We start from the raw sequence: 14,903 nt of genomic DNA on the forward strand, positions 1-14,903 counted from the left end.
TCAAACTGTAGTTGTTCTTTTTGTTTTCTGATTTGGGCTTCTTGATCTTCAAGTGCATGCTTTTGTTGAAGCAACTTTTGCCGAGCCATTAAAGCAGCCAACTCGGCCTCGGCTCTGATACGTTCAGAAGCAGTTGAGGACACTCTTGACCTTATGGATTTTGAGCCATGAGTTTTGCTGCTTATATTTGATATGCTGTCACATGGTCTAACATCCTCCTGAGCATCATCAACTTGATGTGACTGAGACACTTCCACATTTCCCACACCTTCATTTTCCTCCCCAGCAGCTTCATGCTGCAAGGGGCTTTCATTAGGGCTGCCATGAGCCTCAAGCTGAGGTCCTCTGATTTGTGAGGATTTGAACCAGGCATTAACATCCTCAATGAGACCATCTGTGTGTTTGATAACCTTTTTGAACCATTCGTTTTGCCTTCCTTGTTCATCAGGTGGGACAAGCGGCATTAAAGAGGCATGCAGTTCATTCGAAGTGTGAGACAATTGTATCAAAACGTCAAGTTGCGCTTTAACCAGCGACTCGTTTTTGTCATTTTTCATGAGCTCTTTGATAGAGGTTGTCAGAGCCTTTATTTCATCCACTTTCCTTTTGCGTTCCTTTTGAATTGATTCAATTTTATTTGCAAGAGCTTTTTCAGTGAGATTTATTTTCCTTTTTTCCTTGTCCTGTTTCCCAACGGTTGAATCAACTTTCGTTCCACTCATTTTGAATGCACAGTTAAATGACACGGTCACAATGAGGATCCAATGCAAGCCAACCAGCCACATAGAACAGCCACAGCGATCGGCGATCGCAAACAGCAGAGCACGTTAATTGTTTGACAGTTGACACACAATAGCGTTAGCCCGGCGGGCACACATCCACACAATGACAGTTTCCACTCGGCGGCGGATCCAGCTCAAACTGTTCCAAACAAGTCAATAATGTCAAAGCAGAACGAAATGGGTCGGGTTGTGTTACGTTACCCCCTGTCATTGTGCATGCGCTCCGGTCCTTGGTGTGTGATCATTCCATTGCTTAGCGTGTTGTGCATTTCGCAAGTTTGCTCCGCGTCCAAAGTGTGACTTGTCACGTCCTTCTGTGGCTCCAATCCTTGTGTTTGTGTCACTCTTTGTTGACAATGTAAGGCGTCTATAGCGTATGACGCCGAGAGGCTAAAGCGGGGAAATGTTTTATCTGTCAGACTCGCTGCTTTAGTCGTTGTTATAATGAGAATCACTGCTCCAGGCCAGAGTACTGCTTTAGGTATATGTTTATTAAAGTTAAGAAGTTTACCACAGTGCATCATAGCATCGTAAAAGCGATTTGCGGTCAACAAAGTTGGACCTCCCCCGTTCACCCCCTCTCTCCTTCCATTCATGAAAATGCCGCTTTGCGAACAGCTGACTTTCTATGAGTGACGTAGGCTAGTAGCACACAACACCACGTGACCCATATAGCTGTCACCAACACCACTATTGAGAGTATGTTCTCTCTTTAATTACAGCAGCAGTATTTATTTTAGAAGCTTAAGTCCTTGTATCAGTAAGTCTTGAATAGATTAGTAAAGATAATGAGATATACAGAAGGGGGCTGTAATGCAACTATTAAGGATGCAAACTGCCATAATACCGCATGAAGAAGAAGGATCAGTAAATCTGTGATCCACATAAGGGGTCTAGAGACAAAAAGCCAGACTGTCTATTAAGCCAGGCTTGCTGATCCCGGCTCGCCAAATCCACCAATTCTGAGCCTCGCTTGGCTTTAGTGGAACGGAATAAACCAGGCTGTAAAGATCAGGATTTAAAAAGCCTGGCTTTGGCCTAAATCCTGGATTAGTTAATCCAAGTTTCGTGAAATAGGCCCCTGGTTGTGCTGGCCGACCATAATATGATTTATAAACAAACAACACCACGCTGTTGCGCCTAGCATAGCTACCGTCCCTAGCTACCATCCCATCGCCTGAAGGGATGCGACGCTCTGATTGGTTCAGAAACTTCAGTCCGGTGTTTCATGTTGAAACACCATTTTCATGTTGTTCACCATTTCCGTTTCACTGCGCCTTTAAAGGTCTTTACATAGCACGCCACGACAGAACAGTTTATGTCATAACAAAGGGCATATCTAAACATTTTACACTGTCAAACCTTCCATGTTTCAACTCTGTACTGAAATCTTTGCACATCTCTAGTCTCTGCTAATGCAGGGGTTCTCAACGTTTTTGGCAGTGGGGACCCCCGGAAATGCGAACCCCGCCCCTCCCCGCCCCCACTCCCCACCACCAATACAAACTGACTGCAAAACTAATCATTAATAATCATATATATAATAATCATAGATATCATAAATGTATAATGAAACCAGATATGAATACTGAAAGTAGATATAATCATTAAGGAAAGTTTATGCATGTTCTATGTGTACTATGTAAACTCATAATAATAAAATATATATATATATTTGCTGATTGCATTCTGCATAGCACCTTGTAAATATTTGTGTCCTTGTATTGTATCTCTTATGTGGACATTTATAAATGATTAAAATGTGTGTGCGTGTTTTTGTTTCAGAGTACAAAGGCAGCAGCACCCAGTCTGTTCGCTGATGATGATGACGATGACCTCTTCACCTCCATCAAGCCTAAAGCTCCACCGGTACACATGTCTTTCCACCATTTGATGAGATTTAGCCTCTCAGACCCAAGACGTAGAATATTTTGTTGGATACAATTTTGTCCACAATTGCATGCTGAATTGATGTTTGTACCATTAGGAGAGATAACAGGCAGATGTTGATTAAAATTACAATTCTTATACATTCTCCAATTGTGTAGACGTCTTGTAAATTAATTCATGCAGATGTTTAACAATCATTGTACTCTTGAGAGTGACACGTGGTATAAATAATAACACTATTTGTATAGCACCTTTCATGACATGAAATGCAGCTCAAACAGAGAATAGATAAAAAAGGAAAAGCAAAGGCATACAACGGTATTAAAATAATAGCAGTAATGTCTGGGCACCCGACTGGTAATTCAGTCGCAGTGTGCCGCGGGTTCGACTCCCGAGCCCGACACGGCCTTTACTGCATGTCATCTTAAAAAAATATATAATAATCTACAGAGGCTGCCTGTTGAAGGCATAGTGGGACTCGTGGGAGTTTGTTCCACGCTGTCAGCCCGTAGAAGCAGAAAGCTGCTTCACCGTGTTTTTTTAGTTGCCATTTTTAGGCAGGCCAGCAGTGGAGGGCCTGAGGGGCGGTTTGGGACATATCTAGGCAGGCATTCATGTAGCCCCTTTCGGGACCCGGTTACCTTTTCAGAATTTTGGACGGCGGTACCCTAGGGTCCCTTCCTAGTTATTCCACTCCCCATAGGACGCAGCTTTACCTAATGTCTGTTCACGGAGACCCGCACGGGGGGGTTGGTGAGATGTTTCAAAGATGCATACAGCAGCAGCAGTAGGAGACAGCGGTTAAGTATTTGTAATGGTTTTTTTTTTAGTTTTGGCTTCTCTAAAATTCTCTCTTCCTCACTTCCCATGTCACGCCTCCCACACCGAGACTGGCTAGCTGCACGTCCTAGTTACTGCCTCTGATTGGCCAACCGCGTACATGCAGGATGTTTTTAATGCTGTTGTGTCTTGGGAGGCGGGACATGGGAAGTGAGGAAGAGAGAATTTCAGAGAAGCCAAAACTTAAAAAAAAGTCCAAAATTCTGAAAAGGTAACCGAGGGTCCCGACAGGGGCTAGCGGTCATGTAAGGTAGGTGTGAGACCAAATAAAATAATTTGCAGTGAAACTAAAACTGGAGCAATAGGTTCTCTCATCTTAGTTTTAGTCATCTCAGATGAGTTAAGGACCTCCTTGAAAAGCAGACGAGTCTTCTCAAGGGGGACTAATAAACGTCCTGTTTCTGTACGCAGAAAATAGCAGAGAAGCCCAGCAAACCTAAAGATGACGCACCTCTGAAAGCTGCCAGCCCCGCACCAGAACCTCTGAAACCACCGGCTACCAGCCCTGAACCAGACACTCACAAGCCACCGGCCACCAGCCCTAAGCCACCGGCCACCAGCCCTGAACCAGACGCTCACAAGCCACCGGCCACCAGCCCTAAGCCACCGGCCACCAGCCCTGAACCAGACGCTCACAAGCCACCGGCCACCAGCCCTAAGCCACCGGCCACCAGCCCTGCACCAGACGCTCACACGTCACCGGCCACCAGCCCTGCATCCACGCCAGAGAATGAGGTATGACTGTTTGTTGCATATCTGGAAACCTCATTATCCATGCATTTCTCTGCTATCCAAAAGACCAGCTATGTCCAAAATATTAACATTTGAGGAAATTAAAAAAATAAAACTATGTTTTTAGAACAACACTCATCAAAGTCGGAACGGTGACTTCATACATTGTCAGATACTTGAATGTGTCCTTATATGATAACCTTACCCAAATACAGCTCAAGTGGAGTTAGGAGGTTTTTGACCATTAATGTGGATATAGGGTTTTTCCCTGTCTGACTTTGTCATCCTAATCAATGGGGGACAAACCAGCTAACTCCACAAGTTAGAGTTGGGTGGTTGGATGGACAGTTTGAGGATCCAATGGAGTTAGGAGGTTTAGTCAGAAGTGCTTTTTTAATGCTTTTTATTGGTAAGATATTTGTAAAACCTACACACCGATGTAAATGGTGTTCAATATCACTGATTCATAATTATTTATATTATAAGTTGAATAATGAGAGATAACTGGTAGTTGCCGGACAGCGACGATATACAATATATGGCATGTATGTATGGTTATGTCATTTTGATCAAGAGAAAGCTATTAATTATATTTATTTTGCATATTATGCTTAAAAAATGATGTTACTAGACAATGTAATTCTGAACCTGTTATGTTGTTGTTTAACTGCACAGAAGCCTGCAGCAAGCTCTGTAAAATCTAAAGAGCCCTCATCAAGGATTGGAAAACTCCAAGTAACGTGTTGTTTTTTTAGCATTCTCTGCTTTTATTCCATCTGAAAAGACTTTGATATTTCCTACTATGTTTCCTCCGCACGTTTACACCTTGTAGCTCTCTCTGTTGAAGCAACGATTCTGTGGACTCCCTCAACATGGAATTTAAAGTTTACACACAGGACAGCACGGCTGTAATTCTACTTAACCCATTTTAGACCTGAGGTCTATTCTTTAAAAAAAGTTTTCAGAAACCCCCCCCCCCCCCCCCTTGTAGATCTGCTATTTTTCAATAGTTAAGGTATAACAGAATGCTTAAAAAAACAGAATGGGTTAACAATGCTCTTTTTGTTCATGTGATTTATGCCAGACTTTGTATGTAGTTTTAATCATAGTCTTTAGTTTTAGTCATATTTTAGTCACCTGAAATGTTTTAGTTGTCTTAATAATAACATGAGATTTTAGTAGACTAAATCTACAGTTGATTTAGTCGACTAAAATGTATTTTGGCCCTCCGTGATGGCGTTGAAATGTCTGATTTATACTCTGCTGTGTGCCGAGAATAGCAGATCTACAAGCTCACACTTATGTTCGGAGAGTGACACCTGTCCTGCACACAATCAAACGACTTGTCTTTTAGTTCTACTGGATCTCTTACCCACTAGTCCCTCCATAACTTAAGTCTAGTTTGTATTTGTTTTTATTTAGTTTTTGTCAGTGAAAAAAGAAAATCGTCATAGTGTTAGTCGATGAAATCAACACTGTAAAGATCAGCTTTCCTTAGTTGTTATCCATGTAGTTAGTATGTAAAGGACGAGGATCAATGCCTTCCTCTCCTCTTACCTGCCAGCTCCATCTTCAGCATCCTCCTCTCATCCCTCCTCTGTGCTAAAACCATCTCAACCTCTCCTGAGATCTCCTCTCTTGTTTCATCCCCCAACCTTCTAACCTTGGCTAATCGTCTACTTTAATGTAGTCATTTCTGATATTGTCACTACTAATGAGAATCGTGGCGGCCTCAATTCACCATTTGGCAAACTTCTGATTACCCTGACTGACTAACCAGCAGGCTCTTTCTGCTTTGTTCCACCCTGGTTCCGCCTTGTTTATGTTGAATTTGGTGGGTTTATGTTGAACAAGGCGGGACTTGACAAAGGGTGAATTCTACCAACTCTGCCTCCTTTTCTTTCCGTCAGTGCCACCGTTTTGCTTCCAAGCCTTTACAGTATGTCTCACTACCGTCCTATTACATGTTCACTCTCACTCTGGCTGGCACCCTTCTGTCACAAATCACTACAGACACTTTCCTCCATCTGTTCCACCCTGGCTGCACTCTCTTCTTCACCTCTCTTCCACACTGACCTGAGGACCATTCTACGAATGTCTTCTGAAAAACCTATGTTTTTATGTCAGTCAAACATTTTCATGACCAAGGACCCCCAAAAATTAAATGTAATTGGCCGTCGACCCCCATCTGAAAATATGTTGTGTCCCCCCCCCACCCCCCCCCCCCCCGTTAAAAACGTTAAAAACGTTCGCTCTGAAAGAATATATATTCAAAGATGCACCACATTTTCACATATATTAATATTTTTCAATAGCTAAAGCATGACATAATGCTTAACACCAAAAGGGGTTCCCGCCCCAAATTGTGTTAAGATAGTTGACCACAGGTATTTAACCTCCTTCACCTTCACTACATTCTACTCCTTACGGTACATCCTCACTGTTCCACTGTCCTCTCTCTCTTGTTCACGCACACATATTCTGTCTTACTCCTTCTGACTGTCGTTCCTCTTCTCTCCAGTGCATGCCTCCAGTGTCTCGTATATTCATTATGGTGTGTATAATGGAGTTATACAGTGGCCATATTTCACTGAGGTGTTTTGTTTCCTTTTCCCCATCCAGGCCAACCTCGCGATCAACCCCGCTGCCTTACTGCCCGGCGCCGTGCCTCGTGTCCCCGCCGGGGCCGTCGGCGTGCTTCCGGGCCCGGCCACGGCGGGCTCTTCCTCCGGGGTGTCCAGCTCCAGCTTGACCCCCAGCCCCACGACCCCCGTGAGGACCCCCCAGACGGACGGCAGGGAGGGAGGCACCGGCTTCGAGAGCCCGGTCCAGGTTGCTGCTCTGCAGAGCGCCAACAAGGTGGGTCGGGGAGGAGCTGGCAAGCCTTGGCCCATTTAGACCTGAGAAAAAAATTCTTCTGAATCCTAAAAGTTTTCTGAAAAACCTGTGTCTATGTCAGTGGTGCTCAACCTTTTTCATGCCAAGGACCCCCAGAATTATCTGTATTTGGCCGCGGACTCCCATCTGAAAATATGTTGTTCCAGGGACCCCACCAGAAGCAAAACAAAACGTTTGCTCTGAAAGAATATATATTTAAAGATTTGCACCTCATTTTCCCGATTTATAAATATAATCAGACCTACAAGTTCATAGCGCGCCACCGAGTGGTGCGCTATGAACTTGTAGGTCTGCCATTTTTCAACAGCTAAAGCATAACACCAAAAGGGCTTCCCACCCAAAATGGGTTATACCAGTGATCACCCGGGGGGGGAGGGGGTCCCCAAATTATTACATATTACTTACATATTTTTCTCTCTCTCTCTCTCTCCCCCCCCCCCCCCCCCCCCCCCCCTGGCAGAGTCGTGCCAAAGGCTCGGTGCGCCGGAGGCCCCAGTCCAGAGCAGCGAGGCAACAGGCTGTGCAGACGTCTGGGGAGGACGGGCAGGAGGACACCCTGGGCCTGGACGAGGACAGACGCGCCCCCTCTCTGTCCCCCATGGCCTCGTCTCCTCAGGTCCAGCCCACTGTCCGTCCAACTCTATCTGACTCCGCCTCCAGCACCGCCCTGCCATCTCAACCTCCAGGTGGGCAGGAACCTCTTATCTCCATATTCTAATGCAGTGGTTCCCAAAGTGGGGTCCGGGGACCCCCAGGGGTCCTTGAGGGAGTTCCAGGGGGCCCCCGGCTAAATTATAGTTTGGAACCAAATGGACCATTATGGGCCTGTAACTCTGAAAGTGTACAAAATGTTTGTACGCTCTGAGTTAAATTAACATTGATTTTACAATATAAATTGTGGGTCCCAGAGATAGACATGCCATTAAATGGGGGTCCGTAGACTAATGCATGTCAAACAGGGGGTCCTTGAATTTAAACGGGTTGAGAATCACTGCTAGAGCCGTAAGAATCTTCTCTAATGGGAATTTGAATCCTGAAAAGTAACAATTTTACAAACATGAGGTTTCCACCCGAGACCACAATAATAATCCCCTGATTGCAATTATTTGAGTCAAACGCAGTTTCATAATCATTGCAGAAATAGATGATCTGCAGTGCACGCTAGATCGGCTATTACAGCAATTTCTTTGAAAGTATACAATTATTAAGTATAATATATATGGCTTGTTTGGACCATAGTACTGTATTTATGTTGATTATTGGTTACCGGTCGTCCATCAGTAGCATATTCTTTGTATATTCTAGTCTGTCCTGTGCAATGCGTTTACAAAGTAAAATCCAAATATTCAAAGACAAAAACCGCTACACATGAATCGTTAATCACCAAGTAAACTCCTCAAAATGTTTGCACCTTTTTGCCAACAGCAGACGCCTGCTGGCAGGCGTCTGCTGCTGGCAGGTTGCTCAAAACGAGAATGATTACCAGAAGTCAATTTTGGGTGATTTTAAATTATTGTGTTACTCATTCCACAATTGCACAATACTTACCTACGTTATACCTCGTTTGTAAATGCGACTAATCGACGATAGGAATGATATAAAATACAATAGTAATTACTATCCAAACTTTTTGTGAGGAGAATAAATCAACTAAAATGCCATGATTGTGCCAACCCAACAGTAGCTGCTCCAGGCAGACCGTCTGTCCTCACGTTGCCAGTGTCCACACACTCTGGACAGAAGCCTTCTTCTACGGGGAGCGACCACAAGGCCACGCCTCCGCCCCAACCGGACGACCTGTTCGCCTCCGACGGTCTGTTTGGCTCCACGCCTGCCACTAACCACGCCAGGCCCGCTTCCCGAACCGCAGCCAAGAAACCTGTGGCGACGCAGCAGTCGAAGACGGAGACGAGTGCGCTTCCGTCCATCTTCGATGACCATGGCAAGGGCGATCTCTTCCGGAAGGTCAAGCCGAGGTCGACGGTGAAGAAGGCCAAGGCCTCGTCGTCCTTCCTGGAGGAAGACGATGGCGACATCTTTGGGGCCCCGGCGCTCACGCTCAACAAAGAAGCCAAGAGCAGCGGTGCTCTGACCCAACCAGACATCTTACAGGTAGGGCAGTGATTCTCCCCAAAAAAGGACCACGCACCCCCCATAAATAACAGAGTTACCAAACGTAGCTCCTAACCCTACACTTTAACTGTTAATAGGACTAATCCATTTAATCGATTATAACAAATAATCAATTTTAGTTTAAATAGTACTTTTAAATATTATTATTTATTATTTTTGTTATTTTGGTGCTAACCTTTTGACACACATGTTTAAAACAGACTAACCAAGAAGTGTTTTGGATTCTTGTGTGTTTTGTTGTCCCCCAGGATGAAGTTACCTCGGTGCCTAAAGCTCCCAAGAAGCAGAGCGCTCAGTCCCTGGACGACGCCAGCCTGTTCGATACGAAGCAGACCGTTCAAGACGCCAGCCTGTTCGATAAGAAGCAGACCGCTCAGGACGCCAGCCTGTTCGATACGAAGCAGACTGACGCCAGTCTGTTCGATACGAAGCAGACTGACGCCAGCCTGTTCGATACGAAGCAGACCGTTCAGGACGCCAGCCTGTTCGATAAGAAGCAGACCGCTCAGGACGCCAGCCTGTTCGATACGAAGCAGACCGCTCAGGACGCCAGCCTGTTCGATAAGAAGCAGACCGCTCAGGATGCCAGCCTGTTCGATAAGAAGCAGACCGCTCAGGACGCCAGCCTGTTCGATATGAAGCAGACCGCTCAGGACGCCAGCCTGTTCGATAAGAAGCAGACCGCTCAGGATGCCAGCCTGTTCGATAAGAAGCAGACCGCTCAGGATGCCAGCCTGTTCGATACGAAGCAGACCGTTCAGGACGCCAGCCTGTTCGATACGAAGCAGACCGCTCAGGATGCCAGCCTGTTCGATAAGAAGCAGACCGCTCAGGATGCCAGCCTGTTCGATAAGAAGCAGACCGCTCAGGATGCCAGCCTGTTCGATAAGAAGCAGACCGCTCAGGATGCCAGCCTGTTCGATAAGAAGCAGACCGCTCAGGACGCCAGCCTGTTCGATAAGAAGCAGACCGCTCAGGATGCCAGCCTGTTCGATAAGAAGCAGACTGACGCCAGCCTGTTCGATAAGAAGCAGACTGACGCCAGCCTGTTCGATAAGAAGCAGACTGACGCCAGCCTGTTCGATAAGAAGCAGACTGACGCCAGCCTGTTCGATAAGAAGCAGACTGACGCCAGCCTGTTCGATAAGAAGCAGACCGCTCAGTCCCTCGACGCCAGCCTGTTCGATAAGAAGCAGACTGACACCAGCCTGTTCGATAAGAAGCAGACCGCTCAGTCCCTCGACGCCAGCCTGTTCGACGACAACGTTGACATCTTTGCTGACCTGACGCCCAGCGCAAAACCAAAAGACAAGTCCAAGAAGAAGATGGAGACCAAGTCGATATTCGACGACGACATGGGTAAGTACAAGTACAAGTGAAGGGTCGCTTTTAAATATTATTTCTCCATATTATGCCTTAGATTTGAATACAAACGTTTCGGCAATCCAGCCATAGTCAGTCAAAGGACACCCTTACCCATTCTGTCTACTCTGCGTCTCAGAGGAAGACTGTGGTCAGAACCCTGATTCTACCAGTGACATTATCTCTCTAGGCAGTTTTGGCCATTTCTATTTATGCATGCTAACCCAGTGGTTCCCAAAGTGGGGTCCGGGGAACCCTAGGGGTCCTTGAGGGAGTTCCAGGTGGTCCCCAGCTAAATGATAGTTAGGAACCAAATGGACCCTTATGGGTCTGTAACTCTGAGAGGACCCTAACGGGTACATTTGGTACACTCTCAAAATTTAAACATCAACAACTTAAATTAACATCGATTCTACAAATGTCTTCTAAATCCGGACAGTTTTCTGAAAAACCCATGTTTCTATGTCAGTGGTTCTCAAAATATTTCGTGTCAAGGACCTCCACGTTTAAAAAAGAATAGCAGACCTACAGCTCGTAGCGCGGCACCGAGCTTGTAGATCTGCTATTTTTCAATAGCTAAAGCATAACAATAATACTTTAAAACACCAAAAGGGGTTCCCTCCCAAAATGGGTTAACAGACTATTTCATGTTCATTTTGTCTCCAAAGATGATATCTTCTCGGTAAAACCCGTGACAAAGGCTCCCAGCAAGTCCAGGAAAACCCCGACATCATCATCGCAGGACACGATTACGGCCGAGGATCCTCCTCCGGCCAACATATTCGACGATCCGCTGAACGCGCTTGGCGGGAACTGAAGCATTCTCCCGTCGGGGGCCCAGACGTGTACAATTATCGTGCATCAAAATGCTATTTTTTTGTCATTTCAAAGACAGAAGGATCTGAAGGACCGAGGATAACACTGTTGATATAATATTTATATGAAATACTGTGGCTTATTCTTGCAAGGAAAAATTAAAAGGAGCAAATGAATGAAAGTGATTTCGATCAGCTTCCAAAAAAAGAAATCATCTCAAGAATAACAGAATATAGAGCAGTTGTTATGTACTGTGTCTTAATTTAATATACATGATAGCACTTTATAAGCATTCTATATGCTTACCCTCGAGGCCTGCAGACAGTATGATATACGGTAAATGATTTGTTTCATTATGCTTTTTGTTAGTCCTTTTTGGCTTTGCCATTCTGAGATTCCATGTCTTTGGTTTTGTGCCATAATATCATGTCGCTATGATTGATCCATAATGTTTAATTACCCAGTTAGGCATTTCAAGAACGTTTTTATTAATGATTCATCCATTTCTTAACTTGGCTGTGATGAAAAGGAAATTTGTTTTTAAGTAAAAAGAAAAGAAACATATTTTATCCTATCTGAAACGTGTGGTTATTTAGTGTGGTTGCCCTAACAGGGCAACCAGACTATTGTTATTGTAAATGAGGATACTTTGCTGCGCTACTCCTCCCACAGTTTTTGCCGCACACACTCGAGCCATATGTCAAATCGACCGGCTTCATCAGGAATCGTGTGCTTGTATTTTGCTAAGAGATCTGTTGTATATTTGCACAGCAAATGCAAAAAGTGTAACCGTTTGTTGCAGATTTATTTCTTTTTTGGGGGGGGGGGATAAATCCCCTCCAAATTACTTGCATGATCACAGGGGTGACGTGACATTCTAATTGGCTAGCAAAAATGTGTGGGAGGGGCCTATATAAGCGATTGCGGCAACCACGCTTTGCAATTCTTCCAAAATTGCGACATTTCTAGTTAAACTTGTTAGTGAATATAGCAGATCTACAAGGTCACAGCGTGTCACATTGCGATGCGTTGTGAGCTTGTAATTGTGCTATTTCTTTTTGGACATCCAAGGTTTCATTTGACTAACCATTATAAAAGCATAATTTGTTATACTATTAAATATCTAATTACTTGTTATTCATATTATAGCATACCATTGTATTTTGTAAAGTAATATCTTCATTATGAAAGTGTCGCACAATAGTGAATAGATCTACAAGCTCTTTGTCGGCCATTTTCCCAGTTTTTTAAATACAAAAATCACACCTGTGTAAAGTGAGGGGCGCTCGCCTCTTATACAGCAACATACATCTCATTCTGGCCAATCACAATTTGCACCCTTACTTTTATCTTCAATATGTACTTTGCTCAGCCAATCACAAGCCAATGTTTGTTCGTTCATAGGCATATTATGAAGAACCAGTTGTCCAGAGCCACCAATCACCAAAAGTGAGTACACCCCTCGCATTTCTGCAAAAAGATAATTATATCACTTCATGATCACAACACTGAGATGCAATGTAAAGTAGTCAGTGTGCAGCTTGGATATCAGTGTAGATTTTATTTAATTCAAGCTTTCCCTACAGCTGCAATGTTGGTGATTTTGACGTTTAATATAATTAGAGGACTTTGTTTGGATGAATGGGCTCTCACCTTGCTGGCAAGATGGCTGCGGTCTGAATATGGATAATTGTAACCCATTGAAAGACTGCTGGGGGTCCCCGGACCACACTTCGAGAAGCAATACCATAGGGTTTAGGAAAATCACCTTTTTAAATGGTTTTGGCAACTTTCACAACGTCCTGGATATTTTAGCAAATTCCCGCAATTTCACCACAAATTCAAATAAAACCCCAGCATATTCCATTGCATAATCAAAGACTTCTTTAGGGGCGCTAGCCCCTACAATGACAGATCCAAAACCAGAGCAGAACTCTCACCACGGCACTCAATACAGTTGTAACCACTATTTCTGGACAATCCCTTTAAAGATGGAGTGCCGTGATTTCTTTCCACCCTAAAACATGATCATCAGGTCTGTCAAGGGTTCAGCCTCCAGGAAGAAACCCTAAATACAAAGTTAATGCACCATTGCACATAAAAATGACTCCAAGGTGTCTAATGAAGTACTGTCACATCATAGAAAAATTGTGGCACTCCCTCTTTAAAGGAATTTCTTCAGCCCTACATACAGTGCCTTCGGAAAGTATTCACACCCCTTCACTTACCACATTTTGTTTTGTTACAGCCTCATTTCAAAATGGATTAAATTCGTTTTTTTCCTCATCAATCTACACGCAATACCCCATAATGATGAAGTGAAAAAAGTTGTCTCAAATATTCTGTTAATTTATAAAAAATAAGAAACTGGAAAAACACATGTACATAAGTATTCACACTCTTGACTTAGTACCAAGTTGATGCACCTTTGGCAGCAATTACAGCCTTAAGACTTTTTGGGAATGATCCTACAAGCTTGGCTCTGTCAGGTTAGACGGGGAGCGTCGCTGAACAGCTATTTTCAGGTCCTTCCAGAGATGCTCAATGGGGTTCAAGTCTGGGCTCTGGCTGGGCCACTCAAGGACTTTCACAGAGTTGTCCTAAAACCAATACTTCGTTATCTTAGCTGTGTGCTTGGGGTCGTTGTTGGAAGGTGAATCGTTGACCAAGTCGGAGGTCCTTAGCGCTCTGGAGCGCTAAGGACAGAATGTCTGTACACTGCTCCATTTATCTTTCCCTTTATCCTGACAAGTCTCCCAGTTCCTGCCGTTGAAAAACATCCCCACAGCATGATGCTGCCACCACCATGCTTCACCGTAGGGATGGTATTTGCCAGGTGATGAGCGGTGCCTGGTTTTCTCCAGACCGAAGCCTCTCCTCAATAAAAGGCACATGACAGCCGGGCGTCACAGCGCACTTGGAGTTTGCCAAAAGGCACCTAAACGACTCTCAGACCATTATTAACAAGACTCTCTTGTCTGATGAAACCAAAATAGAGCTTTTTGGCCTGAATGCCAAGCGTTAAGTCTGGAGGAAACCAGGCACCGCTCATCACCTGGCAAATACCATCCTTACGGTGAAGCATGGTGGTGGCAGCATCATGCTGTGGGGAGAAGGATAGAGGGAAAGATGAATGGAGCAGTGTACAGAGACATCCTGGATGAAAACCTGCTCCAGAGCGCTCAGGACCTCCGACTTGGTCAACGATTCACCTTCCAACAGGACAACGACCCCAAGCACACAGCTAAGATAACGAAGGATTGGTTTTAGGACAACTCTGTGAAAGTCCTTGAGTGGCCCAGCCAGAGCCCAGACTTGAACCCCATTGAGCATCTCTGGAAGGACCTGAAAATAGCTGTGTAGCGATGCTCCCCGTCTAACCTGACAGAGCTTGAGAGGATCTGCAGAGAAAGGGGGAAAATACCCCAAATTCAAGTGTGCCAAGCTTGT

General features: G+C 44.6%; 1 protein-coding gene across 1 annotated transcript in view; it reads left to right on the top strand.

The window, feature by feature from the left end:
• The window catches only part of LOC310865761 (WASH complex subunit 2C-like), a 30,500-nt gene extending 18,473 nt beyond the window's left edge, over positions 1–12,027 (top strand). Inside the window, exons 18-25 of the mRNA XM_083774969.1 lie at positions 2,568–2,651; positions 3,924–4,247; positions 4,920–4,979; positions 6,867–7,103; positions 7,603–7,828; positions 8,824–9,254; positions 9,524–10,634; positions 11,306–12,027. Of these exons, the coding sequence (XP_083631095.1) occupies positions 2,568–2,651; positions 3,924–4,247; positions 4,920–4,979; positions 6,867–7,103; positions 7,603–7,828; positions 8,824–9,254; positions 9,524–10,634; positions 11,306–11,454 (2,622 nt within the window). The 3' untranslated portion in view covers positions 11,455–12,027. The remainder of the gene's footprint in view (positions 1–2,567; positions 2,652–3,923; positions 4,248–4,919; positions 4,980–6,866; positions 7,104–7,602; positions 7,829–8,823; positions 9,255–9,523; positions 10,635–11,305) is intronic.
• Positions 12,028–14,903: the final 2,876 nt, after the last annotated feature.

Source organism: Protomyctophum parallelum, assembly GCF_964188405.1.
Source record: "Protomyctophum parallelum genome assembly, chromosome: 10".
NCBI lineage: Eukaryota > Metazoa > Chordata > Actinopteri > Myctophiformes > Myctophidae > Protomyctophum > Protomyctophum parallelum.